This window comes from Mus pahari, chromosome 12, assembly GCF_900095145.1.
Source record: "Mus pahari chromosome 12, PAHARI_EIJ_v1.1, whole genome shotgun sequence".
Classification (NCBI taxonomy): domain Eukaryota; kingdom Metazoa; phylum Chordata; class Mammalia; order Rodentia; family Muridae; genus Mus; species Mus pahari.
Window position 1 is genome coordinate 32,321,968 of NC_034601.1, and position 27,909 is coordinate 32,349,876.

At 36.7% G+C, this 27,909-nt stretch overlaps 1 protein-coding gene across 1 annotated transcript in view; it reads right to left on the bottom strand.

Moving 5' to 3' along the window:
• Nucleotides 1-27,909, bottom strand: part of Stxbp5l (syntaxin binding protein 5 like) — a 290,875-nt gene that overhangs the window by 208,816 nt on the left and 54,150 nt on the right. Inside the window, exons 5-6 of the mRNA XM_021209026.2 lie at nt 22,293-22,393; nt 21,082-21,124 (exon numbers count right to left, since the gene is read on the bottom strand). Coding sequence (XP_021064685.1) covers nt 21,082-21,124; nt 22,293-22,393 — 144 coding nt within the window. The remainder of the gene's footprint in view (nt 1-21,081; nt 21,125-22,292; nt 22,394-27,909) is intronic.

The following is a 27,909-nucleotide window of genomic DNA, read 5'->3' on the forward strand; positions in this document are numbered from 1 at the left end:
AGAGTTCGTGGAGAAGTAGTAGTTATCTGTACTTTGTTCAGATGCTTGGCATTATGTATTGGGGGAAAACTGTTAAGATCAGAGAATCACTTTATTCTGTGTGTGTGTGTGTGTGTGTGTGTGTGTGTGTGTGTGTGTGTGTACGTGCGCACATGCGCAGATGTAGAGGTTAGAGGACAATCGCGGGTACTGGTCTCCTCTTCCCACCTTATGTAAGGCAGCATTTCTCTTACTTGCCGTAGTGCTGCATACTTCAGGCTAGTTATCCTTATTTTTCCTTCTTTTGTTCTCTACCTCCCATCTTAGCATAGGAGTGCTGGAATCACAGAAATGTGCCACCATAGCAAGACTTCCTTGAGTTTCAGCATTCTATCCTCATCTTCATAATGGGTTTTCTGGACAGCTCTGAGACCTGTTCAATATCTAGAGCCATCAGGACTACTGCATATGAAATAAGAAATTCAGTGACTCATCTATTAACATTGTAATTAGTCTCTCTAATTTGAATTCATTGTGCTCTTCTGGATACTCTCTTTAAATGTATGAATGCTCTGTCTGTATATACATCTGCAGGCCAGGAGAGGGCATCAGATCCCTTTATAGAACCAAAATGTTATCTCTGAACCAAATGTTATCTATCCTGTAGAAAGCGTCACTCATATCACATTAAAAACACTAGAAACTTGCTGTTACATAAGGAACTGCAAAGTAAATTGATTTTTCTAATTAATGAGTAACCTACATGATACTGGGAATCTTTAATTAAGAATTGAAGTCTAGAATAGCTGTCTCCAAGGGATAGTTACTAATATTACACGGGAAATAACTTGATGACCATGTTTCTAGGCAATGAATGATCAATTTTCTATTTAATCTTGTATATAAATAGGAACTCATTTTAAAGAAGAAATACAATCACCATATCTGAATCACAGGAAGAGAGAGAGAAAACAATCTAAGAGCCTCAAACATGAGAAAACTTCAATATGACATAGTGATCTCAACCTCAGTTAACGTAAAATCTGAGAACTGCCAGGTTCAGTGATGAAACCTGAGACAGGAGGTGGANTGCCAATGTAAACAGACCTTATAGAACAGAAAGAAGACAGGAAGAAAATCTGTCAGAACTAGAACTAGCCTGTGAACTAACTCTTTAATGGTGGTTAAGAGAAACTGACAGAGGTCCCATCTAATATCCATCATTGAACTGTTGTCCAACATTAGAATAACCATTTAAGATTTTCAAACTTTAGCCTCAGTAATAGTGTCAGGACTTGGGACCTCCCCTTGAGCTGAATCCCACATTGGGTCAGTCACTGGACCTTCTTTTCCTCAGGCTTCTCTCCATTTCCTTCCCTGTAATTCTTTCAGACAGGAACAATTTTTGGTCAGAGTTGTGATTGTGGGAAGGCCTCTTTTGATGTCTTCCTGCTGGAGGTGGACTCTATATAAAAGTTCCCTCTCCCTACTGTCAGGCATTTCATCTAAAGTCCCTCCCTTTGAGTCTTGAGAGTCTNNCACCTCCCAGGTCTCTAGTGCATTCTGGAGGGTCCCCTAACCTCCTGTCTCCTGAGGTTACCTGTTTCTACTCTTTCTGCTGGCCCTCAGGGCTTCAGTCCTTTTCCNTTACCCAGTACCAGATCAGGCTCCCCTCACTTGGGCACTTCAGCTTAGTGACCTTTTTGAGTTCTGTGGACTGTATCTTGGGTATTCTGTACTTTTTTTTTCCTTTTGGCTAATATCCACTTATTAGTGAGTATACACCATGCATGTCCTTTTAGGTCTGAGTTACCTCACTCAGGATATTTTCTAGTTCCATCCACTTGCCTGCAAAATTCAGGATGTCCTCATTCTTAATAACCCCATCTCTATTGGATGTGGGGTAAGTGAAGTTTTTCCCCAATCTATAGGTTGCTGATTTGTCCTATTGACTATGTCCTCTGCCTTACAGAAGCTTTCCAGTTTCATGAAGTCCCATTTATCAATTCTTGATCTTAGAGCATGAGCCAATAGTGTTCTGTTTAAGAAATTTCCCCCTGTGCCAATGAGTTCAAGGCTCTTTTCCACTTTCTCTTCAGTGTATCTGGTATTACGTTGACGCCCTTGATCCACTTGAACTTAAGCTTTGTACAAGGTGACAAATATGGGTCTATTTTCATTTTTCTACATACAGACAGCCAGTTAGACCAGCACCATTTATTGAAGATGCTTTTTTTTCCCACCCAAAGAGCGCTCATAAAAAGGGACCTAGCATGATCACACTATGGAAGACCCAATAAGCAGCAAAAAGAGTCCGATGCAGATATTTGCACCCAACCAATGGGCAGAAGCAGCTGACCCCTGATGGTGAATTAGGGAAGGCTGAAAGAAGCTGAGGAGAAGGGTGATCCTGTAGGAGGACCAGCAGTCTTAATTAATCTGGACCCCTGACATCTCTCAAACACTGGACCACCAAACAGGCAGCATACACCAGCTGATTTGAGGCCCCCAACACACATACAGTAGAGGACTGCTGGGTCTGTGTTCATTCAGAGATGATGCACTTAACTCTCTAGAGACTGGAGGTCCCAGGGAGTTTAGAGGTCAGGTGGGGTGGGGGTGGGGACATACACATAGAGACAGGGGGTCATGGGAGGTATGGGATGTGGAACAGTAGGAGGGTGGACAGGTTGGGGGAATAAAATATGGAGTATAAATTAATTAATTAATTAAAAGATTTTCAAACTTTATCTGAATAGAACTTTGTGATTTACTGATATGGAAAAGGATATGATTTTACTTGTTCCGTACACTTGATAATCATAATAATTGATAACCTCACAGAACTTAATTTTTTATTCATTAAGTCTTCATTTGTAACTATTTTGACTACCACAGCCTGATACATAAGTAATTGTAAAATGTTGTTTCCCTATTCACTTTGAATATCACAAAACATTTAAGACATTTCTAGCTTTCCATACACTCATCTATTCCACCTTCACTGAATGAGTTGTTATAAATCTTGTATTATAACACACAGCATCCTTATCATCTTATACATATGTAATGAGAGATAAAAAACAAGTTGACAAGAAAGAAAACTAAAGCAAGTATGTTAATGTCTACAAAAATTAAGGAAGTAAAAGTTCCATTTTAATTATATTATTAAAGGTCAATATACAAGATATGTAATTTTAAAACTTAAATAATGTACATACTTTCAAAAATTCTTCTTGATCCTTAGGACTCAATGTAGAATGTTTTGTAATTTATGTGACATTGACAAAATGGGTATGGGTTTGGTGGTAGGTTCCTTTCAGATTGGTGTATAGATTCTTTGTATTTTTCTCCTTAACTACTTTAAACTCTGCCTCATAGTATACCATGTCTTATTTTACAACTATTTGCCATGAATAGATATTTTTATGATTTTTGTAGTTGTTGGATTCTTTTTAAATAGTGCTGAGCAATAAATACCTTTTAGGTATCTCTGGTCCTGATGTTATTAACTACTGAGGAAGTACCTGCCCTGAAAGTCATTGAAGCTGTCCTATATATGGTGTTCTGGACAAAATAAAAAGGGAGACGAGAAAAAAAACCCTGTTTTCTGGCATGCACTCTCTGTTTCCTGGCTTCTAAGGGATGTATTGCTTTGCTCTTCTACATTGTTATGCCATGATGTACTTCCTCACCATGCTGCAAACAGCTGGCCCTGGGATGAAACATCTGAAACCATGAGCCCAAATCAATCTTTACCCCTTTGATCCCTGAGGTAATTGTGTGTTACAAAATGTCTAACGCATAAATAGTACCCTCCTGATGTGTTATTAATCTATAACAAAATAATCCTATTTGGTACTAACACAATTATAAATACAAGTCCAACTTTGTGAACCTGTATAACCAGCATTTTTAGACAGAACAACCTGTCCAAATCCTTTACAATGTTATTATTAATTTAATATAAAATTAAAAACATTTCAAGTAAAGGTTACTTGGAAATCACAACCCAGACCATGTTCACAGACTTCTGTTTAAGAAACGTTGTCATAGGCTGCCAACTCCCTCCCTAACTATTCAATATGGTACTTGAAGTTCTAGCCAGAGTAATTAGAGAACAATTGAAGGTTTATTCTTCTGAAGACCCAGCTATAATGTTCCTGAGCATATACCCAAAAGATAAATTCTAAACAGTAAAAGAACTTCTGCAGGAATGACCTCAAACTGTTCTGTAGAGCAATAGTGATTAAAAACTACATGGTAACGGTACAGGGATAGACAGGTCTATCAATGGAATAGAATCAAAGACCCAGAAATAAAACCACGCACCTATGGACACTTGATCTTTGACAAAAGAAGCCAAAACCATACAGTTGAAAAAAGAAAGCATCTTCAACAAATGGTGCTGGTCTAACTGGCAGTCTGCATGTAGAAAAATTCAAATTGATACATTTTTATCACCTTGCACAAAGTTCAAGTCCAAGTAGATCAAGAACCTTAACACAAAACCAGATACACTGCAAAAAAGGGGAGGGGGAATATAGAGCTAAACAGAGCATTCTCAACAGAGGAATCTCAAATGGCCAAGATATAATTGAGAAATGTTCAACATCCTTAGTCACCTGGGAAATGCAAATCAAAATGACCCTGAGATTCCATCTTACACCAATCATCTTACACCAATAAGATAAAAAATTCAGGTAACAGCAGATGATGGTGAGGATGTGAAAAAAGCTCCATTGCAGGCTGGTACAACCACTCTAGAAATCAATCTGGCAGTTCCTCAGAAAACTGGAAATAATTCTACCTGAAGACCCAGCTATAATGCTCCTGGGCATATACCCAAAAGATGGTCCATTATACCAAAGGACACAAGCTCCACTATGCTTATAGCAGCCTTATTCATAATAAGCAGAAACTGGAAGCAACCTAGATGACTCTCAACTGAAGAATGGGTATATATAGAAACTGTGGTTTATTTATACAATGGAATATACTATTCACCTATTAAAAATGAGGGCATCATGAATTTTGCAGGCAAATAGATGGAACTAGAAAATATCCTGAGTGAGGTAACACAGACCCAAAAGGTCATGCATGGTATGTACTCACTGATAAGTGGATAAAGGCCAAAAATACAGGTTACCCATCTTACACCCCACAAACTATAAGTTGAACAAGAAGGAAGGCCCAAGTAAGGATGCTTCAATTCCACTTAGAAGGGGGAAGAAAATAATCATGGGAGGCAGAGGGAGGGAGTGGGAGAGGGAAGGAGGAGGGGAAAAGGGGAGCAGAATCAAATATGGGGTAAGACAGGAGAGAAGCCCAGAGGGCCAGGAGAATGCATGGAAATATATGGCTACTGTGGTTGGGGCGGGGTGGGGGGAACCTCTAGAAAGTCCCAGACACCAAAGATATGAGAGATTCCCAGGACCCAATGGAGATGCTCAACAGGGGAGAGATGAAACCTAAAGAGAATACCTCCAGATATGGCTCCCATTTGAGACATGGGGCCACCCATCCATCTTCAAAATTCTTGACCCAGAATTGTTCCTGTCTAAAGGATATGGAGGGACAAAAATGGAGCAGAGCTGAAAGAAAGGCCATCTAGTGACCAGCTCAACATGGGATCCATTCCATGGTTGGGCATCAAACAATGCCACTATTATTGATGTTATGTTGTGTTTGTAGACAGAAGCCTAGCATGATTGCCCTCTGAGAGGCTCTACCAGCAGCTGACTGAGACAGATGCAGATACTTACAGCCAACCATTGATCTGAGGTTGGGAACCCCTATGGAAGAGTTAGGGGAAGGATTGAAGGAGCTGAAGGTGATGGCAATTCCATAGGAAGACTAACAGTGTTAACTAACTCAGATGCTTGGGAGCTCCCAGAGACTAATCTGCCAACCAAAGAGCATACATGGGCTATTCCAAGGCCCCTGGCACATATGACTTGTCTGGCCTCAGTGAGAAAGAATGTGCCTAATCCTGTAGAGACTTGAGGCCCCAAGGAAGCAGGATGCTCAGGGTGGGGTAGGGTAAGGTGTGGAGCATCCTCTCAGAGGCAAAGGGGAGGAAGATGATGTGAAGAACTCTGGGAGAAGGTACTGGGAGGGGAGCAACATTTGGGGTGTAAATAAAAATAATTTTTAAAAGGAAACATTGTCATAACTCATAAGCAAAAAAGTATTTTTAAAAGAAAATCATTGCAGTTGTTCTATAAGATATTCAGTGGGCCCAGGCATAGTGTTGAAGGCTATTCATCATAGCAGTTGGAAGACAGAGGCAGGTAGATCTTCATGAGTTGGAGGCCAGCCAGCCTAACTATGTAGAGAGACTCTGTCTCAAAAATAAATAAATAAATAAATAAATAAATAAATAAATAAATAACAAAAGGAATTCATTGGGAGAGTTTGACTTAGAAGGTCTTCTTCGCAAAGAATTCTAATATAGCTTATTGGGAGCTATTTCTTATGTAGCTGCTAGTAAATTATTGAGTTTCAGGCAGAATGACTTTGTTAATCCAACTAAGATCTTAGCCTCACAAATAATATTTATAATTGTACTACCTAACTTAGATACAGTGAATAATCAACAGCATGTAAAAACAACAAAACACCAGAGATGGTTTCAAATATTTTGGAGATAGTATCTACTAGTATTGTTTTAAAGCTGTTTGGGAATGCTCTTGATGCACATCCACTAAGTTATGCCAATATTTTAAATCTTTAGGGTAATAAACACCTAATTTTAGTGCATGTTCTAAGATTATAGCCACAGAAATGGTGATTCATTAGGTATGGATGGTGTTTAAGAAACTGATTTTTTTTTTCATATTTTAAAAGCATCAGACTTTGCTTGTTAAGTAAAGGTCCATTCACCAGCAGCAGCAACACTAGCTACAAACTTATCTCAAACCCGAACACTAAGGCTTCACTTCAGACTTTCTAAACCACAAATTGCACTTTATGAATGAAATACCAGGTGAGTCTTAGCCATGCTCAGACTTTACAAGGCAAGTTGTATCAGACAATCTACCAAACAGAAGGGAAGAGGCATTTTTCTGTGGTTCATTACTTCTTACTCTTCAAGTTTCAGGATAGGAGCTTAAATTACTGTTATGATAGAAGGGATGTGGCTATGTGTTTCCCTAAAACTAGTTAAAAATGAAATTACGAAGAGAAGGGGAGGAGGAAGAAGAATACTAAGAAAGAAAATGACAAGAATTGTAAAAACAAGTCAGCAAGGGAGGAGCTAGCATCCCTGTGAGTCCTGTAGTCTCATGCGCCACATGCCGATAGGCAGAAACTTTAATGGAACATTTAACCCATAAAAGAAAATAAAATAGAAAATGTCCCTTAAGTAAAACAACCTCGTGATTTAAAATAAACTATACCATCTAGAACTATTATACAAAAGACCAAATTAAAAATGAATTAATATTCAATTAAATTTCATTCATAGTCTTAATGAACTATCAGTCAACGTGTCAATAAAAACCTCACTCAATCACTTATTACTTGGGGAACTGTCTAACATTACACAAACTAAATTAAATTTCTGCAACTCTTAGGTAACTTAACCAATTAGAGACAGTAAACTTGTTCTGTGAAGTACTAAAAAACAGCAAATATTTTGAGCTTTAAATACCACTCAGTTTGTCTTACAGCTTCTCAACTTTTATACAGTAGTACAAAAATAGCCACAGACAGCACACACATTAAAAAGCAGAACTATGCTACAGCAACATAGTCTTTTGCCTAGAATGAGGCATGGACCACAGTAGCTATCCATGCCACTACATGGAATCTAAACATTAATTTTTCTATTTTTATTTGGCTTTGTAGTTTCATACAAATTTGCTGAAATTATAACAGAAACTTTTCCTTAAATGGTTAACTTTTTATGGAAACCATAGCATATTTATGCTATTTTTCAATATATTATTACTTGGAACAAGCAAGAAATACATATGATCAAAATATTTCATGTAATATGCATTCTCAATTTACATTGCCAAAAATACACTAGAAATAATGATTAGAACATATAAGATTAATTAACAGAATAAACACTTTATATTTAAAATGTACCTATCTAGATGTTGGAGACTAAAAATTTATACAGTGTATCTGTACCCCTTTGAAGACTTAATTTTTTTTTTTTTTTAGTTTTTCAAGACAGGGTTTCTCTGTGTATCCCTGGCTGTCCTGGAACTCACTTTGTAGACCAAGCTGGCCTCAAACTCAGAAATCTGCCTGCCTCTGCCTCCCAAGTGCTGGGATTAAAGACGTGCGCCACCACTGCCCGGCTTTTTTTTTGGGGGGGGGGGTTGGAAACTTAAAATTTAAGAAAATATTTTAAAAAACCAAATGATAGTTGTATTATTTTATTTCATATATACAAATAAAATAAAATCAGATACACATCCTATCCTAAATACCTAAACTTACTTCCTCATTGCATTTTTAATTACAATGGTTTACAAACTATTACTTGATTTTTTTTTCTTCTTTAGGTCATTTGAAATATGGATTCTAAATATAACCAAGGTTGGCCTCAAACTCACAACAATCTTCCTGCCTAGCGTCTTGAAGTTTGAGTTATAGAGTTTGGTTATCATGTTAAGCTCTGTTAGTTGATTTTTATCTGTTCTTAAAACAATTAGTAGCCTAATGATCTGTAACTTTTCATTTCATTGACAGAGGACAGTTATAAGGTGAGGATTTTATATAATACTCACTAAGGATTACATTCTCTGTGGTTTCTTACTCAAATTTAAAAATTGCTAATTCATTACATCATATAAGTAAAAGCAGTTATCAGAAGGAGAAAAGTTTCAGTTGATCATTTTATTGTCTACTGTGAGAAAGATATCAAGATGTTTAATTACGCAGTTGGCATATAATTATACATGTGGATACCATGGAGTGAACATTTATATAATAAATATTATATTAAGGATATTCTGAATTTTAGTTCTAAAAAGCATCAACTAGTACATATATAGTAATGGAAAGTTGGTTTAACAAAGGCTCAAATTTTTTAAAAAAATGAGTTTTGCTGGCCCTTAAGATCAGTAAAAATCAATAATTCCACCCTATAATCAAAATTACACATTAGTTATTATATATTCACTCATGCTGCCCATGTATTATGAGATATTTCCATTTACTTATAAATTTACATGCTATATGTTTAAACATTATTGATCAACTAGAGTTTACATCTAGGAAATGGTTCCTGGATTAGAAGAACACTTGAAAATCAGAGCATGCAGGTATGCTAGGGTTAGTAGTGCTATCAAAGCAAGGAACAATGTTATTAACTGTTTGAACAATTTTCTTTTAGAAAAGATACTGCACATCTTCTATAGCTAGAGAAAACACAGTTGGGAATAGCATATAAGGAAGTTACAAAACAAACTCAAATTCAAGCTAGAATTAATAAAGTTTCAGAGGACTAGTTCTTCTAAAATGGATTGAATTTATGAGCTAGCCTTCATCTTCACAGTTAGCTTAACTGGATTTAACTCATCCAGACAATATGCCTCTGGAAGTGTTGATGACGGCGTCTCCAGAGAGGTTTAACTAAGGAGGAAAGACCTACCCTGAAGGTGGGTGGCATCATTCCATGGGCTGGGGTCCCAGACTGAATCAAAAGGAAGAAAGAAAAAAAAGAAAGAAAGAAAGAAAGAAAGCTAAGCACCAGCATTTATCTCTGTTTCTTGACTATGGAAACAAAAGACCAGCTCTCTCATGCTCCTGCTGCCATGCTTTCCCCGCTATGATGGACTGAACCTTCAAATCCAAAGTCGAAATAAACCCTTCCTTCCATAAGTTGCTTTATTCCAGATGTTTTGTCATGGGCATGAGAAAAATAACTGATAAAATATTTTTAGACTGGGGGTTGGAGAGATGTCTCAGCGGTAAAGAGCACTGACTGCTCTTCCAAAGGTCCTGAGTTCAAATCCCAGTAACCACATGGTGGCTCACAACCATCCGTAATGAGATCTGATGACCTCTTCTGGGGTGTCTGAAGGCAGCTACAGTGTACTTACATATAATAATAAATAAATCTTTTAAAAATATTTTTAGACATTATATTTAAAAAGAGGTGATACAGAGATTCTATGGTCTTTAGGGAAAGAGAAAGGTGGAAAAAGAGAAGAGAAGGGGAGAAAAAGGGTGGTGGTGGGAGAAACAAAATCTCTTAGCATCTTGGGTATGTATTATATTCCCGTGAAAGAAAACTAAAATGTTTACATCAAGACTATTAGTACAAACAACAAATTGACAATATTTCTACTTATACAACTCTTCAGACAATTAGTATGCCTTCCTTTTAAAGGCTTTTTACAAATAAACAAATTAGTTTTCTTTGGCTCTACCAGGGAAAACATGGAGATTTTTTTGGCAGAGGTAGTACACAAGACTTAAGTTCATGTTTGTGCTATAAAATAGAAGCAATGATTTGTAACTTCACCTAAATTTCTTGACTATNTTGNCTTGTAGATGAGAGAATCANGACAGTAGTCAAGTGGTCCTATATAATAGTGGTGAGGGTGAAGGCATAGTGCACTCTACCACAGAAAACAAAGTACTTCTAGCAATACTAAGTGCTTTTCTTTACCTCAGATATNAGCCAGATAAATGTAAAAACCCACTCAAGTTTACTTAATACTTCAGAAGAATTTTATAACACAATACCTAAGTATCTAGGTTTACATTAAAAACAATCATTCATCAAAGGCTTTGTCAACATCTAATGAGATGATCATGAAGTTTTCTTCTTTCAGTTTATTTATATGGTGGGTTACATTGCCAGTTATTTTTCATAAGTTGAAGAATCCTTGCATCTCTGGGATGAAGACTACTTGATCATGTGGATTATCTTTTTGATGTGTTCTTGGATTTGGTTTGTAAATATTTTATTGACTATTTTTGAATCTATGTCAAGAATATCACAAACAAGCCCACAGAATCTGGACTCACAGGAGCTCACAGAGACTGAACCAACAACCAGGGATCCTGACCTAGACTCTGCATATATGTTAACAGCTATGTAGCTTGGTCTTCTTGTGGAACTTTTAACAATGAGAGCAGGGGCTGTCTCTGATTCCTTTGTCTGCTTTTGGGACCCTTTTCCCTCTACTGGGTTGCCTTGTCCAGCCTTAATATGGGGGGAGGTGCTTAGTACTACTACAACTTGACATGCCATGTTTGCTTGACATTTATAGGGGGCCTGGCCTTCTCTGAAGAGATATGGAGGAGTAGATGGGGGAGGGTAGAAGGGAAATGCAGGGGAGGGACTAGGAGAGGAAGAGAGAAGGGTGGGGAACCGTGGTCAGGATGTAATATATGAGAGAAGAATAAATAAATAAATAAAATTTAAAAGCATCCATTATACTAAGAAATAGGAAAACACCACTTAAGAGTACAAATGGACAAGACTGAAAATAATGAATCTAAAATGAACACTCAAAGAAATAATTTACAAAAATTCACCTAATTTGGAAAAAGATGTAAACCAACGGATACAAGAAACTGGACTACACCAAACAGAATACCTCAGTGAAATAAGACCAAGGGAAATCTTAGTCAAACAGCTGACTACCCCAATAGAGCGAGGACTGAGGGAGGAAGGAAGGCGAGGAGAGAGGGCAAAAGGGAGATGGGGAAAAAAGAATGAAAAATGGGGACAAGAGAAATGGAAGGGAGCAAGAAGTGGGAAGGAAAAGTTAGGGAAGGGAATTGAGAGGAGAGAGAGGATGGGGAGGGAAGGAGAGGAGAGGGGTGAGGTAAAGGGAAGCTTTGAAAGCAGCAGGAGAAAACCACATCATCACTCTACGAGGATGAGGGCAGACGACGATGACAACAGCCGATTCCTCATCAAAAACCACGGAAAATGGAAAGAAGCAGGATGGTAGTCAAGATCCTAAAACAAAATCCAATACCAGCAAAATGAATTTCTCATGAACAAAGGGGAAATTGTGGCTTTATCAAGCAAAACGAAATTAAGGATTTGGTATCAAAATGCCTATTTGGGGCTGGAGAGATGGCTTTGTGGTTAAGACCACTGACTGCTCTTGCAGAGGACCCAGGTTTAGTTCCCATCGGGTGTCTCACACCACCTTACATGGAGTATTGAGGGAATCTGGCACCCATTATTAGCCTCTTTAGGCACCTGCACACACATGATGCATATAAACTCATACAAGTGTACATACACTCACATACAAAGAGAAAATGAATCTTAAAAAAAACAAAGCAAAACAAACCACTACCAATCTCAAAAGAGTGGCTGAAAGGACTGATGAAAAAGGAGCTATGGAAAATCAAGAACAAAGAAAGTACAAAGAGTATACATATGCATGAGGCAATACAGAATTTCAAATAAAAATTTTATTTTTATTTTTTTGTTTTATCTTTTTTTATTATTTTTTACTCCATATTTTATTCCCCGCCCTGTCCACCCTCCTATTGTTCCACATCCTATACCTCCTCCCCGCCCCCCACCCCCCACCCTACCCCCTCCATGTGGATGTCCCCACCCCCAACCACACCTGACCTCTAAACTCCCTGGGGCCTCTAGTCCCTTGAGGGTTAGGTGCATCATCTCTGAATGAACACTGACTGGGAAGTCCTCTGCTGTATGTGTGTTGGAGGCCTCATATCAGCTGGTGTATGCTGCTTGTTTGGTGGTCCAGTATTTGAGCGAGCTCAGGGGTCCAGATTAATTGAGACTGCTGATCCTCCTACAGGGTCACCCTTTTCCTCAGCTTCTTTCAGCCTTCCCTAATTCAACAATTTTAAAGAAAGTAAAATGGCCTGGTTTTTAAGTAAGACCAATAGTATGCTGCTTAGTGTTTTTGTTAACTTGACATAACCTAGGATGATCTAGGAAAGAGGAACCTCAGTAGAGACCCCCCCCCCATCAATTGGCTTATAAATAAGCCGGTGGTCATTTTCTTGATTAATGATTGACATGGGAGGTTCCAGTCCACTGTGGGGAATGCCTTCCCTGAGTAAATTTGGTGAAAAGCAATATATTATGATAAAGTACACTACTAAATGCTATGCGCAAATAAGTCAGATGCTTAACAGCCAACTAACTGCCTAAAAGCTAAACAAAACAAAAAATGATGGAAGTACTCAATTTAGAGAATCAGGATGAATACTAACAAATTAAATTCAAATGAGTAAATATCATAGGATATCCTAAGTTATTTTTTATTTAAGGCAAAAAATTATACCACTAAGTGATTTCAAATGTACTAGAGTAAATATGTAAGTGGCATCTACATGGAAGTAAGGCTTGAATTCAAACACAATGTGTTATTCTTGATTTTTAAAACTCAAAAAGAAAAACTAGTAATATATTTCTCAACTTGATAAAAACATTTCTCAACTTGATAAAAAAAACCCATACTAATATCTCCCTCAATGCTAAAGAGGTGAAATCAATTTTTTTACCTAAGACAGAAAACAACAAGGTGTCTTATTCTCGCCATTATCATGTACCATGCATAACCTAGACAGTTTGATAAGGTTAGACAGAAAAAAATAATTTAATAGTAATGGTTTTATAATTTGAATTTATATATTTTTTCTCAATTTTCAGAAGGCATGTTTTTTTTAAAGACTTATTTATTTTATGTATATGAGTACACTGTAGCTGTCTTCAGACACACCAGAAGAGGGCATCAGATCTCATTACAGATGGTTGTGAGTCACCATATGGATGCTGGGAATTAAACTCAGGACCTCTGGAAGAACAGTCAACACTCTTAACCGCTGAGCCATTGTGTAAGTACAAGATTCCAAGAAGCCTACAATAGAAATTTCTAGAACTAAGGCTGGCATATGAACTGGAAGACCAAAGCATAATCTAATTATAGAGCACTTTGTTCAAAACCAAAGTAAATGAGTAAAAAAATATAAAACTTTTTTTTAGCAGTAGTTTCCTTTTCGGTTTTTCATTCTCATTTTTCTAAATAAAAATTAAATTTTTATGTCTCAAAATAAATTAATACTCATTTGCAGTTTGTACACCAGCAGTTTCAAATTTAAAAAAAAATGATATACATAACTTATCATAAGTTCATCATTCAGGTAGTCAGAACAAGAAATCAAGAGAGGAACTTGGAGGCAGGAACTTGTGCAGAGTTCATGAATGTGTACTGCTCACTGGCTTGTACTTCACGGTTCGCTCAGCCTGTTTTCTTATAGAATCCAGCAATAGATGCCCAGGGGTGCCCCTACCCACAATGGGCTGTTCCCTCCCACATCAATCACTAATTAAGAAAATGCACTGTGTGCCTGCCTTCAGCCTGATCTTAAGGAGGCATTTTTCTCTATTGAGAGTCCTTTCTAAATTATTCTAGCTTGGGTCAAACTGACATAAAGCTTGCTAACACAGGTCCTTCAGGGCTGTCTGCTTCCTCTATTACAGATCTGATACATTGCCTTCCTGTTTATTGAAAAATAAACAGGAATAAAATAGTCATAGGAGGCAGAGAGAGGGAGGGAAATGTGTGGGAAAGGGATGGGGAGGGAATGGGGAGGATTCAAGATCAGGTATGGGGAGAGACAGGAGAGATGGCCAGATGGCCATGAAAATGAATGGAAATCTGTAATTGACCAGGGTAGAGAGGTGGGGTGCATCTCAAGGACTTGAAAGAGACCTGTGATAGGGGAGGCTCCCATGAATCAATAGGGTTAACTCACAGCAATGAGGATATAGAAGCTGATGAGGCCACTTCCTGTAGCCAGGTAGGAATCCCAGTGGAGCAATAGGAACACCAACCCAGCCACAAAACTTTCAACCTCAAATTTATGCTGTCTACAAGAAATGCAGGTATCGCTTCTCGGCCTTTTGGCTAAGATCAAGTGAAGAAATGCAGGTATGGAGGATGGAGCAGAGACAAGGGAATGACCAAACAATAACCGGCCCAACTTTAGACCCATCCCTTGGGCAAGTATCAATCCCTGACACTATTAACGATATTGTGTTAAGTTTGCAGACAGAAGCACAGCATGGCTGTCCTATGGTAGGCCTCAAATAACAGCTGACTCAGAAGGATGCAGAGACCCACAGCCAAAAAGTGGATAGAGCTTGGGGACTCTTATAGAAGAATAGGGGGAAGGATTGCAGCTCCAAAAGAGATAGGAATTACATAGGAAGACCAACAGAGTCAACTACCCTGTACCCTTAGGGCTCTCAGACACTGAACCACCAACAAAAAAAGCATACATGGGCTGGACCTAGGCCTCCCCCCACATATGTATCAGATGTACATCTTGGTCTTCATGTGGGTCCTAAACAACTGGAGCAGGGGCTATCCCAAAAGCTGTCACCTGTCTGTGGGATATGTTCATACAGCTAGTCTGCCTTGTCTGGCCTCAGTGGGAGAGGATGTGCCTAGCCCACAGAGACTTGAAGTGCCAGGGTGAGAGGATACCCAGAGTGGACCTCCACTTACTCAGAGGAGAAGGGGAAGGGGAAAGAATTGTGGGAGGGTACCCCACAAGGAGAAGGGCAGTGAGTGGGATGTAAAGTGAATAAAAAGAACTTCAAAAATAAACAGAGAAAAGAAAAATACCATGATTATCTTAGAATCACAGATATTAGAACACTATATGTGAAAAACAGCAAAACACAGAATTACCTATCAGTCCTCTGTTTATGAATGTGTTATACTAGGCTTGCAAAAGTGAAATGCAAAGATAAAATTATTTTAAAATTTCTAAGACAGTGAAAGCAGAACATTTAACAAGTCATGGATATTTCCACGCACTGGTCCCCAAACACAAGTTTAATTTTTGGAAGATAGATGATAAACACTGAAAAGGTACTAGTGAGAATGGTGTGTCCAGGAATAGCAGAGGATGTGTTGTCTCTGTTCATAGATGCTACTAGTTCCATTAGAGCCATATAAAGAACTCAAGTTCAAAGGTAAGATAGAGAATCCAGATGGTGAGAGCAGAGCATTTAACCAAGTACAGACTATTTGGAGCACAGTCCTCGTCCTATCAATAGGTCCTACATAGTACATACAGCCGTCAGAATTTAAAACATTTAGCAAAATGTATATTTAGAAAACACCATTTGAAACTTAATTCTATTCTATTCTATATGGTAGCAGTGGATATATACAAAAATAATTTTTATATTAAGATTTATTCATTTTATACATGCAGGTGTTTTGTCTGCATGTGTGTCTATATGCCACATGTATGCAATGCCTGTAAAGATCATTAAAAAGGGTGTCAGATCTTTCCAAACTGATATTAAAGTTCTGAGTTCTGGGTGTTGGACACTGACCCGGGGTCCTCTGAAAGAACAGCAACCACTATTGACCACCAGGCCATCTCTCCAGAGTCCCACATAAAATACTTAAGTACCATTCATGATTTATATTCTTATTTATAGGGATGTCATAACATGGATAGGACCAAAATTACAAAGCACTGATTGAAGAATTTTTTAAAAGATCTAAACAAAGTGAGAGACATATTGTGTGAACCAATTATAAGACTCAAAAATGGCAAGGATGCCAATGCTTCCTAAACTAATGCAGTCCAATTCCTACTAAATCCCCAGCATTAAACTTAAAATGTTCCAAACTTTATTAAAAGGAAGCAAATCTAAACCAAATTCAGAAAAAAAGGAAAAGAAAAAAAAACATTAGGAACAAACACTAAGCTTAATTTTAAAGCTTTCTAGATGGATAGACAGTAATCAAAGGATTTCATCAGCACTGGGATACGATACATCAAGGAAATGAAATGAGAGTTCCAGAAATTGATCCAGACAATCTATCTAGTTGAATTTTGGTAAAGTAGAAACAGAAATTATATAGAGAAAGAATGGTCTTTCCAACAAATAGTGAAGAGACTAGGCATTCATAGTTTTAAAATAAATTTTAATCTATAACCCATGTGTGAAACAAAAACAACTAAGTGAAATATAAACTTAAGTGTAAAAGTATAAAAACCTTTTTGAATAGGAAAATAATTACCTTCGAAAGTAAAGAAACTTAAAAAGCCTAAATGAAATAATAATTGAATTGTGTGATGACTAGACATTTTTGCTCGTGAAAGACTTCAATGTAGAGGAAAATATTCACAAATAACATGACTGATAATATACCTGTAGAACATAAAAAGAACATGCACAAACAATATCTAGCTAGAATATGATAAGACATGAATAAGCATTTCCTCACCAAGGACTAATGGCTGGAAAATAGGCATATACAAAAATAATTACATTTCTATTCAATAAGATCGAGCCCTTTTAGAGTATAGAAAAATGATATTGTTTATATTTCTTGTAGAAATATAGAATAGAATATATAACCAAATATTTGTGATGGCAAATAATTGATACTTTCAAGTGTATTGACTTACTATTCTGATGCTTCATAGGTTAAGCATATTTAATACTTTTTCAACAATGATAATTTAATGTTTGACAAGTGTGAGTAAAGTCAAGAAGCATCTATACAATTATAAGAAACAAAGATCAAAATATCAGATAACCTAGCAGCACAAACACATTATAATGCCATTATATCTCAAGATTATATAGAAAGTTTATGGAGGTAGGCTGGCAGGATGGCTCAGTGCATATAAGATGATTGTCACCACATCTCAGGACCAACCAGACTTTCATATCCAGAACATATAGAAAGAAACCTGAGTCTGGCAAGTTGTCCTCTGTCTCCCACTTATGGACTATGGCACATACAGTCACATGAAACACATAGTTTCTTTCATACACACATACACACACGCACACACATACAAGATCTATAGAGGTCATATTCCATGATTTTCCTAGTATTCTTACCCCTGAGTGTACAGAACACCTGGTAACTTGATTTTAATCAACAAAATATGGCAATGGTCATGGAATATCATGTCCATGATTGTTATATATGACTATGGTCTTTATCTTCTGGAAAGACTCTCTCGTTATCTTCCTGGTTTTGAGAAGAAAGTTGCCCTGCAGTGGGTTGACCTGATAAGGGTGTCATTGTCATACATCAATTTCCTCTAAATTAAAACACTTCCTCCGGGGGGGAGGCACATTAAACTCAGGATAAAAACAAATTTCACACTTTTGTGGAAAGCAGAAACTTCCAAGGCTCAGAGTTGTATAAACAGAAAACAAAAACAAAAGCTTATGGAAGAGGAAATGGATGTTGGGAGAAAAGAGTCCATCGGTGTAGCTACAGAGAGAAGTCTCCTGGACCTGTTGAACTGCTTGTACATTCTTCCTAGAGCGGAGGAATGCAACTTTCATCTAGTCATCCTCTATGCTGTCCTGTGGTGGGTTTTGTTGTGGGTCAGCTGCTTTTGGATCATCTTTTCCTATAAGTAACCTATTCTTCAATTCCAGTAACTCCAGTTAACAACTGATTGGTTCAGCAAGTTGGATTTTGGTGCAATTGTTAGTTTGGTCTGTCATGGTTTTTCTATCTAGGTTGAGTAGATGTATGTGTGCTGTGTCTCGCCAAGAAAAGTCTCTCACACAACAGCCTCTCAGGCAAACAGAATATAACTTAACTAGCACCTGGTAAGAAGCCAAGGCCCTCCATCAACTAGCAAAATACCTAAATGTCGCCAACAACATAATAAGACTGAAAGTGGATGCTGTGCTTGTGGGGTCTCCAGTGAGATGTTCTGAGAGCTGTGTGTGTTAACTAGGGTTCTCTAAGGGAACAGAACACACACACACACACACACACCACATGGATGTTTGTGTGTTAAAGGGATCTACTAAATTGGTTTGCACACTAGAAGCTGACTAATCTAGTAACAGCTGTCTACATTGCTGGATAAGCAGCCAACCTCATTAAGCTTCACTCCAAGAAGTTAAACTCCGCAGTAGAACCAGTCTGATTCTGAAAGCCACTGGTAATGGAGGAGGATGCTGGAACTTGGTTACAGGAGAGGATGGTAACATTAGGAATTGACGCAGAGAGAAGCAAAGCCTCCACATATATGTTCTCTTATATGTGAATCCTAGCATCAAATTGTTGAATATGAGAAATAAATATAGGTAAAGGCCAGGACACTAAAAATGGGACTATGTGACTTGGGGAAATTTTAATAGAGAACAGTGGAAAAGGCAAAAGAACAAAATAGAAAAGGAAAATACTGGAGACAAAAGGATACAGTGTGGATAGGAAAGCTTGAGAGATGGCATGGGACAAACAAAACTATAATATATGTGGCCTAGGAACTTATTAATCCATGTAGGAGACAGAAAACTATTCATTAGTATATGTAAACTTGTATAATTTGAACATTGACTCAACTAAACATATTAGTTAAGAAATTTTAAAAATAAAAACATTTCAAATTGTCCAGGTAAAGCGATCAAGTTTTTAGATTTTTTTCAAATTATAGAGTTGTTAGCAAAATACCCCTTCCCTTTGCTTAGTTAATACTCCTTAGAAATATTTTAGCTAAATTAACAAACAGAACACTATGGACAGAAAATGTGAACTGACATAATAGGTTCTAATAATCTAAGGGTTTATAAATCAGTTTAAATATTGAATTTCATCTACAAGCACGTAAAATACTCTGTGCTTTCTCTAACATTACAAAACCTTATGATCAGTGATGGCAAGGACTGTCAGTATGACTAAGATGAGAATCTTTTATTCATTACTCAGCTCACATTAACCACATCAAGAGTAACTTTTTCATGTCTCAGTCCAAAATGTATTTGAAAGAAACCCAAGATCAGTAGATATAAACTGTATTTCAAGTCATATATATATATATATATGACATATATATTTCAATACATACTAATACTATATACATACATGATATATATATATATATATATATATATATATATATATATATATATATATNCATGTCTCAGTCCAAAATGTATTTGAAAGAAACCCAAGATCAGTAGATATAAACTGTATTTCAAGTCATATATATATATATATATGACATATATAATCTAGTACATACTAAGCCTATCTATATGGAGAGGATATATATATATATATATATATATATATATATATATATATTAAGTATTAAAACAGGGTGAGGCTGGAGAGATGACTCAAAGGTTAAGAGCACTGGCTGCTCTTCCAGAGGACCTAGGTTTGATTTCCAATGCCTGTATAGTTAGTGGCTTACAACTGTCTATAAAACTCCAACTCTAAGGGGACCTGACACCCTCTTCTAGCCTCCATTGGCACCAGGCATACATGTAGTGTACAGACAGTTATGCAAACCAAACACCCATACATATAAAATTTAAAAATTAAAAATTTTAAGTCATTTTATAACAAAACGATTTTTTTAGAGTTCCTAGGATGTAAACGTGCACTAAGCCTGTCAGCTTCTTCCTTATATTGCTACCAATTAACCCACTTCAACTGAGATAATAAAATTACCATCACTATTTCTTTCTCTTAGGAGAGTCATGAAGGGGACCATAATATTTTAACATTTGAATAGTAAGGGAGAAACAAAACCCAAACAATGCATTTTTTCTATCAATACAAAAGTGGCCAATTTACTCAAAGAATTGAAAAAGAAAAAGAAAATAAAACCTTGTGTGTGTGTATGTGTGTGTGTGTGTGTACATGGATGCATGTGTGTGTGTGTTCAAGTCAGAGTTCTCAGCATGTTTCTTCCTTGTTCACAGTAGTTTTTTGTTTTTATTTCATTTTTTTTTTCTTGAGATGCACTCACTCTCATTGATCCTGGGAAGTCACAGGCTTGGCTAGGCTGGCTGTCCAATGAGCTCCAGTGACCTGTCTGTCCAGCCCCACTCGTGCCCACCTTAGGCAAAAATGTCAAGGATCCAAACTGAGGTCCTCATGCTTGCTGTGCAACTTACCAACTGAGTCATCTCCTAGCTCCCCCTCAAAGAAATTGTATGAGTAGATAGAGATTACCACCATAGCAACCCAAGTAGGTGATGTTCTTAGTGCAATAACAGTGTAGCACCTCTGAACTGATCTTACATTTTTAAAAGTCTTTAAGTTTTTTACTATATTACTTATTTTACATTTAAAATAAGATAGCACACCATACACTGCTTACTGCCTGGCCCATTGTTCTTTTACAGTATATGCAAACAACAACGCTACAAATAAAGTAGAAAGAAATCAGCCTAATTTAGAGAAAAGCCCTGGCTAACCTAGTAATTCCTAACTGTTAACTCTCCCCAGTGAAAAATACTAGCTATAAAGACGGCAATTCCTAAAGTAATGAGATATAATACTTACGAACTTTATTCATAATATTTACAGTTAATGATTTAACTTCACATATTATGCACATGAGATTAAAATTACTGAAAGTATAATGAGTATACTCTATATAGCTACCATTTTATTTTGTCATATTTATAAAGACATGTATACATCATTAAAATCTGCCAAAATAGCAGTGAATCCTTATTAACAATTATCAGGCAACAAAAAAGAAAAGAATAACCCTGTTGGGCTTTAGGTGAAAACTGCTTCCCTCCCGTGTTTATCTTGGTTTGGATGGTGTTTGTCGGTCTATACAAATTTACTTCTCAAAGGTTTCTCTTCTTATTAGTCACAAGTTTTCCTATGATGTGCTTTCCCATATACTTTAAAATGTCTGGTTGCTTCCCAAGTTATGATAGACTATTCTACATAGTGAAGGTACACACCTCACTGTTCATGTGATCACTGATGGCTGTTCATTAAGATGTGCATATATCTAGGTTTAGGAAACAGTGAATTATAATAAAATTTATCACAAATAAAATAGCTTCTGCCATTTGCATTCAGATAAACCCCTGGCTATCACCATTCTAAAATGAGGCAAACTAAATGTTGATCAAATTACCATCTTGGGCAATGCTAAAATTCAGTGTTTAATTAGAACTGACATATTTTAGACTCCAAAACTTTTGTTCAGTATTCTACTGTTAAAAGGTATTTAGATAAGAGGGTAAGGGTTGGAATATAGGAGATATCTGATGTGAAATAAAATAAAATTATTTTTACTTAATTTTTGAATCTTAGGGCTGAGTTTTCATTGCCATAGCCCAGGGTAAAGGAAAGATGACTGCTGAAGTGATGTTTGATAGCTTAGAGAACAAAAGGTTTAGGTATTTCACATTTTCATATGTGTCTGAAATCTGTCTCAATCATGCATTTTCTATGAAAAAACTAACAACAGCATAGATGAATAAAGAAAAAGTCTTTTCTTTTACTAAACTTGCTCAAGAACCAATTCTGTCCTACACAACAGTTATTCTGTACAAATGATCTTACCGTTCTCTGTTAAACTTAAGAGAATGGAGAATGGCCGGCCTTTTCTGTCTCAGATTCCACAAATGAAGCGTGTCATCTGAACTCGCACTGACCAAAGCGCCCTATGGTAGAAGAAGACAAAGTATGTGGCTTTACTACTAAGATAGCAGAGTCAATATATCTTGGACTTAACATTGCTTGGATAGATATGCGTTTATATAACCTAGGAAAAAGAAGGGAAATTATAGTACTTAAGTTTAAGAAAGCTAAATTGAGGAGGCAAGTGGCTTACTACAGGATGACTTGTTCAGACATATCCATTTGCTACTAGAGAGGAATAATATACCACCCATAATGGTCAGATTTTATTATCAACTGGATACAAACTAGAGTCACATGGGTGGAAGGGCCTCAACTGAAGAACTGCCTCTATCAAACCCACCTGTGGCAAGCCTGTGGCGTGTTTCTTGATTGCTAATAAATGTAGGAGGACCCAAAAACTATAAGCAGTGTCCACCCTTGGTGGCCGGATGTATAAGAAAGCTGGCTGACCATGAGCCAGAGGGGGAAAACCAGCCAACAGTATTCCTCCAGGGTTTCTGCTGCAAGTTACTGAACTGCTGGAGTTCCTGTCCTGATTTCTCCCCAAGTTGCTTTTTGTCATTTAGCACAGCAGCTAAAAGCAAACTAGGACAGCATCATTGTAACTATTAACGGGTATTTTTTTTCATTTCATTCAGGAAAATAGAATTTAAAGTTTTTGTTTCTACTATTCACATAAATATCATATAACTTCACAAAGAAACCAATACCAAACTCAGTTTCATTAATCAAATATACAGGTAAGGTTATCCTTTTATTTTTTGTATCTAAAAATTATGTATGATTCCTTAAAATTACATATTTTATAATTTGACCTGCTGATTATAGTCTAAAAAGCTTTACCTGTGATGTAAAATATCTCCCACTAGAAAATATTTCTTCACCTTGAATTATATATAGCTATAAAAATAATACTAAAATTATTTCATGCTATTCCACTAATTTCAAATTAATTCTATCTCAAACACAATACCATGTATCCTACCTTTGAATGTAGGAGAAAATAAATGTACAGATAACTAAGTACCACATATAACTAACATACATTATTTCACTGATATTTAAAGATCATCTTAAATATGGCAGAACTTTTAACCAACTAAAATGTCACCTAAAACTACCCTCGAGTCATATGTGTTCTCTAATAGTTATCTGGAAGAAGCATGGTATTGCTATAGTGAAACACCATGATCAAAGAAATTTGTGGAGAAAAGGGTGTATTTGGCTTACGTTTCTGCAGCACTGTTCATCATCAAAGGAAGTTAGGACAGGAACTCAAACAGAGCAGGATCCTGGAGGCAGGAGCTGATGCAGAGGCCATGGGTGTGTGTGTGTGTGTGTGTGTGTGTGTGTGTGTGTGTGTGTGTGTGACTTACTGGCTTGCTTCCTGTGGCTTGCTCAGGCTGCTTTCTTACTTAACTCAGAACTTCCAGCCAAGGGACAACCCCACCCACAATAGCCCAGGCCTTTCTCCAATACTAATTAAGAAAATGCCTTACAGTTGGATCTTATGGAGGCATTTTCCCAATTGAGCTTCTCCCTCCTTTCAAATAATTCTAGCTTGTGTGGAGTTGTCAAAAGACTAGCCAACCCAGCTGACTTCTTATCAGCTTGATACACAAACACATCATTATTAAGCCACAATCCTTCCTTTCTTATTTGTCCCCAAGTTCTCACATTAAAAATGTAAAAAAAAAAAAAAAAAAAAAAAACATTAAAAGTTCCATACCCTTTACAAATTCAAACATTAAAATTTTAGTCCCATTAAAATCCAAAGTCTTTTAAAATTCAAGGTCTGTCAACTGTGGGCTCCAATAAAATTTTTAAAAATAAATTAATTAAGTACTTTCTCATTTCAAGGGGGGAAGAACCAGGGCACAATCACAATCAAATCAAAGCAAAATCAAACTCCAGCTCGCCACTCTCTGGGATCCACTCACAGTCTTCTGAGCTCCTCCAGAGGGTTGGGTCACTTCTCCAGCTCCACCCTCTGCAGTGCACAGCCTGTCTTCTAGGATCTGGCTGGCCCTGCTCCACTGCTACTGCTGTTCTTGGTGGTCATCCATGGTACTGGCATCTCCAAAATGCTGGGCACTTTCACCGATAGCTTCTCATAGGCTCTCTTCATGGTACCAAGCCTCAGCTTTTCTGCATGACCCCTTTAGTCCTGGGCCTTCAACTGCCACTGAGGCTGGACCTTCACCAATGGCCTTCCATGGCCTCTCACAATGCCCAACCTCAGCTGCTCTCCATGACCCCTTCATGACTTCAAAACCAGTACCACCTGGGTGACTCCTACACTACCAAGTTAGGCTGCCAGCATGAGGTACACCCTCGGCTGCCTCTGGAACACAACTTCTTTGTGCTCTCAGGAAACATTTTTCAGAGTTGACCTCAGTGATGCTGATCTCTTCTTAATCTCACTTAATCTCTCAGGTCCAGCTAACCAGCATCAACTGTCAAAGTCACAAAAAGGTTTCACTTCAGTGGTACTGGTCTCTTGTTAATTATTCAGCCCCAGCTGACCAGTTTGACAGAATCTTAATTCAAAATAGCAAACAGCTGAAAGGAGTCTTTAATCTTTCTTCTGAAACTTCACAAGCCAGGCCTCCATCTTCTGCACTGCTCTCAACATTCTTATCTTCCAAGCTCCTACAGAACAGCTCACTGAGCTCTCAACACTCAATGGCATTTCTAGCCCAAAGCTCCTAAAGTCCTTCCACAATTCTCCCTAAAACATAATCACAGCCACATCCCACTATGCTAATACAAACTTGTCTTAGAGTTACTGTTGCTGTGATGAAACACCAGGATCAAAGGAAATGAGGGAAGAAAGGGCTTATTTGGTTGATACTTCCACAGTACTGCTTATCATTGAAGGAAGTCAGGACAGGAACACAGAGCAGGATTCTAGAGACAGGAGCTGACTACTGGCTTGCTTCCCATGGCTTGCTCAGTCAGCTTTCTTATAGAACCCAGGCCTACCAGTCCAGGAATGACCCCACGCACAGACCCTTCCCCATCAAACACTAATTTAAAAATTGCCTTATAGCTATATCTTATGGAGGCATTTTCTCAGTTAAGATTCCTTTCTCTTAGATAACTCTCCTTGTGTCAAGTTGACATAAAACCAGCCAGCATAGGACCCCATGATATTTCTCTTTGTATTATATATTTAGTATTTGGGTCTCACAGAACAGTATCTTTATAGTAATAAATTATAGTTAGAATATTTTCATTAAAATTTATATAATCTTAATATATATGTAAATATTTATATCAGAGGGTATATATTAATATATTCTTTAACATGAACTCATACCAATTTTTTACACCATGAAATAAAATTTACCTTATATAGGCTTTGAGGATTTTTATACTTCTTTGGATGAGTTATTTTTAAATGCTTTCTGTATTTCTACAATTATTGATATTTCTTTAAAGCATTTAATGAACTACAGCTTTTTAATTCAGTACATAATAATAATCTCCTCTCTGAAAGAGGTCGACATCCTCTTGGGAAAGGGATGAAAGATAAAGTTATTATTATGAAACTGGTAAAAACATAATCTATAATAGATACTTTTCTACAACACAAAAATATAACAAGTACAATAGAATTAAGATATAACCATATAAACTGAATAATATTTCTGTATGACATCTAATAATCTACAAAGGGACTCTATATTATTAAGTCTATGAGAAGACTAAGATGTTAACAACATCAGTAGACCACTAAACATATGAATAAAATTAAGTTCATAAGCAGAGTGCCTATGCTTCATTTATAGAAGCAAACTGAACTTTCCATTAATGCTACTTCCAAAGAGCTGCAAAAAAAAAAAAAAAAAGTAAACCTGTAACTAAGAAGATTTACATTTCTGACCATGGGATCAGAAACTGGGAGATATGGGGGAAAGTCCAGATATTATTGTGGTGTGCATCAGGGAAAATAGCTAATAAAAAGCAATGTGAACAAAATGAAGAGACTGAAGCTTGTCTTTATTTCCTTAATTATATACCCTCATAGAGCACAAAAGCAAATTTAGGGCCTCAAAGATAATACTCAGAAACAAACTAAGAACAAACCACACAGAAGCAAATCATGCACATTAGAATATATCTGCAGAAATCAGAAGGCTGCAATCCCTCAGCTAGGAACTGGAGGCTAGTATGATAACAGAGAGGAGGTTGCTTTAGTCACAATGGTTGGTCGCCACACTGATGTTTCCTATTCCCCTCCTGCCATGTCTGTGACACCCCGCAGCAAGGTTGCTCACAATGAGAAATACATTTGATTTGTCAGTCATGATATCATGACTCCCTGAAAAAAGTTTCATCCAAATAAAGTCAGCCTTTGCCAGCAGTATCATTACTCATTGTACTGACTGGCTCATTTAAGATAAGAGAGCTGTACACAACAGCAGGAGCCACTCGAAAAATCTGACTGAAGATGACTCTAAGATGCCTTCAACTAAGAACTACGAACTTCCTTAGCTTTATAAATGCATACTCTGTCGCTAAAATTTAGGAAGCTAATTACTAATATATATATATATATATATATATATATATACATATGCACATATAAATAAAATATATACATAAACCAAGAAGTATACATGAAAATAAAAGATATATTATATATAGAGATAAACAATGTATAAATTTATACAGATACAAGCCTACTGGTAAATAAAAAGATACTTTCAATGAAGATACAAGCAAAATATTTAAATTGGTGGGAAGGGAGTAGGTAGAAAGAAAGCTTAATGGTTTAGAAAATATTAAATAAATTGTAAAGTTATGATAGAGACACAATAAAAGGATGTTCTGATATGTAAAATATTTTTCTCTTATTAAGTTTAATATTTCCTATATTAAATGTAATATTTTCTATATTAAATTTTAAATCTAAGTTTAAATTTAAATTTTAATATAGGAAATGAAAAATGTGAATGTCAGTAACAATATATACAAATGCATTTTTAAACATCTAAAATCATAATTTCAAAAAGAATTATATCAAGTTCAGGTTGAACATCCATAATCCAAATATACAAAATCCCAGATGCTCCAAAAGTTAATCTTTTCCACAAAGAGAAAATTCCATACTTGACCTACTGTGGTTACATTCAAAATGTAAAAGCATTGAAAAAATGTACAAAATTATCATAAGAGTACGTGTATAAGGTATACACACAATATAAAAGAATTCAATGTTTAGACTTGGGTTCCTTCTCCAAGGTATCTCAATATATATTCACATATTCAATAATTAAAAATCAAAGATACATCAACATTTTAGACCCAACCATTTTGGATAAGGAATACTCAAACCTGTAATAGTCTGTGAATGTGACTGTATATTTTGTGTTTTAAGTAATCAAAAATACTCTGTGTATGTATGATTAAAATAAAGAAGGAAGGAAGGAAGGAAGGAAGGAAGGAAGGAAGGAAAAGAAGAGAAAAGGAAAGGAAAGGGAAGGGAAGGGAAGGAAAGGAAAGGAAAGGAAAGGAAAGGAAAGGAAAG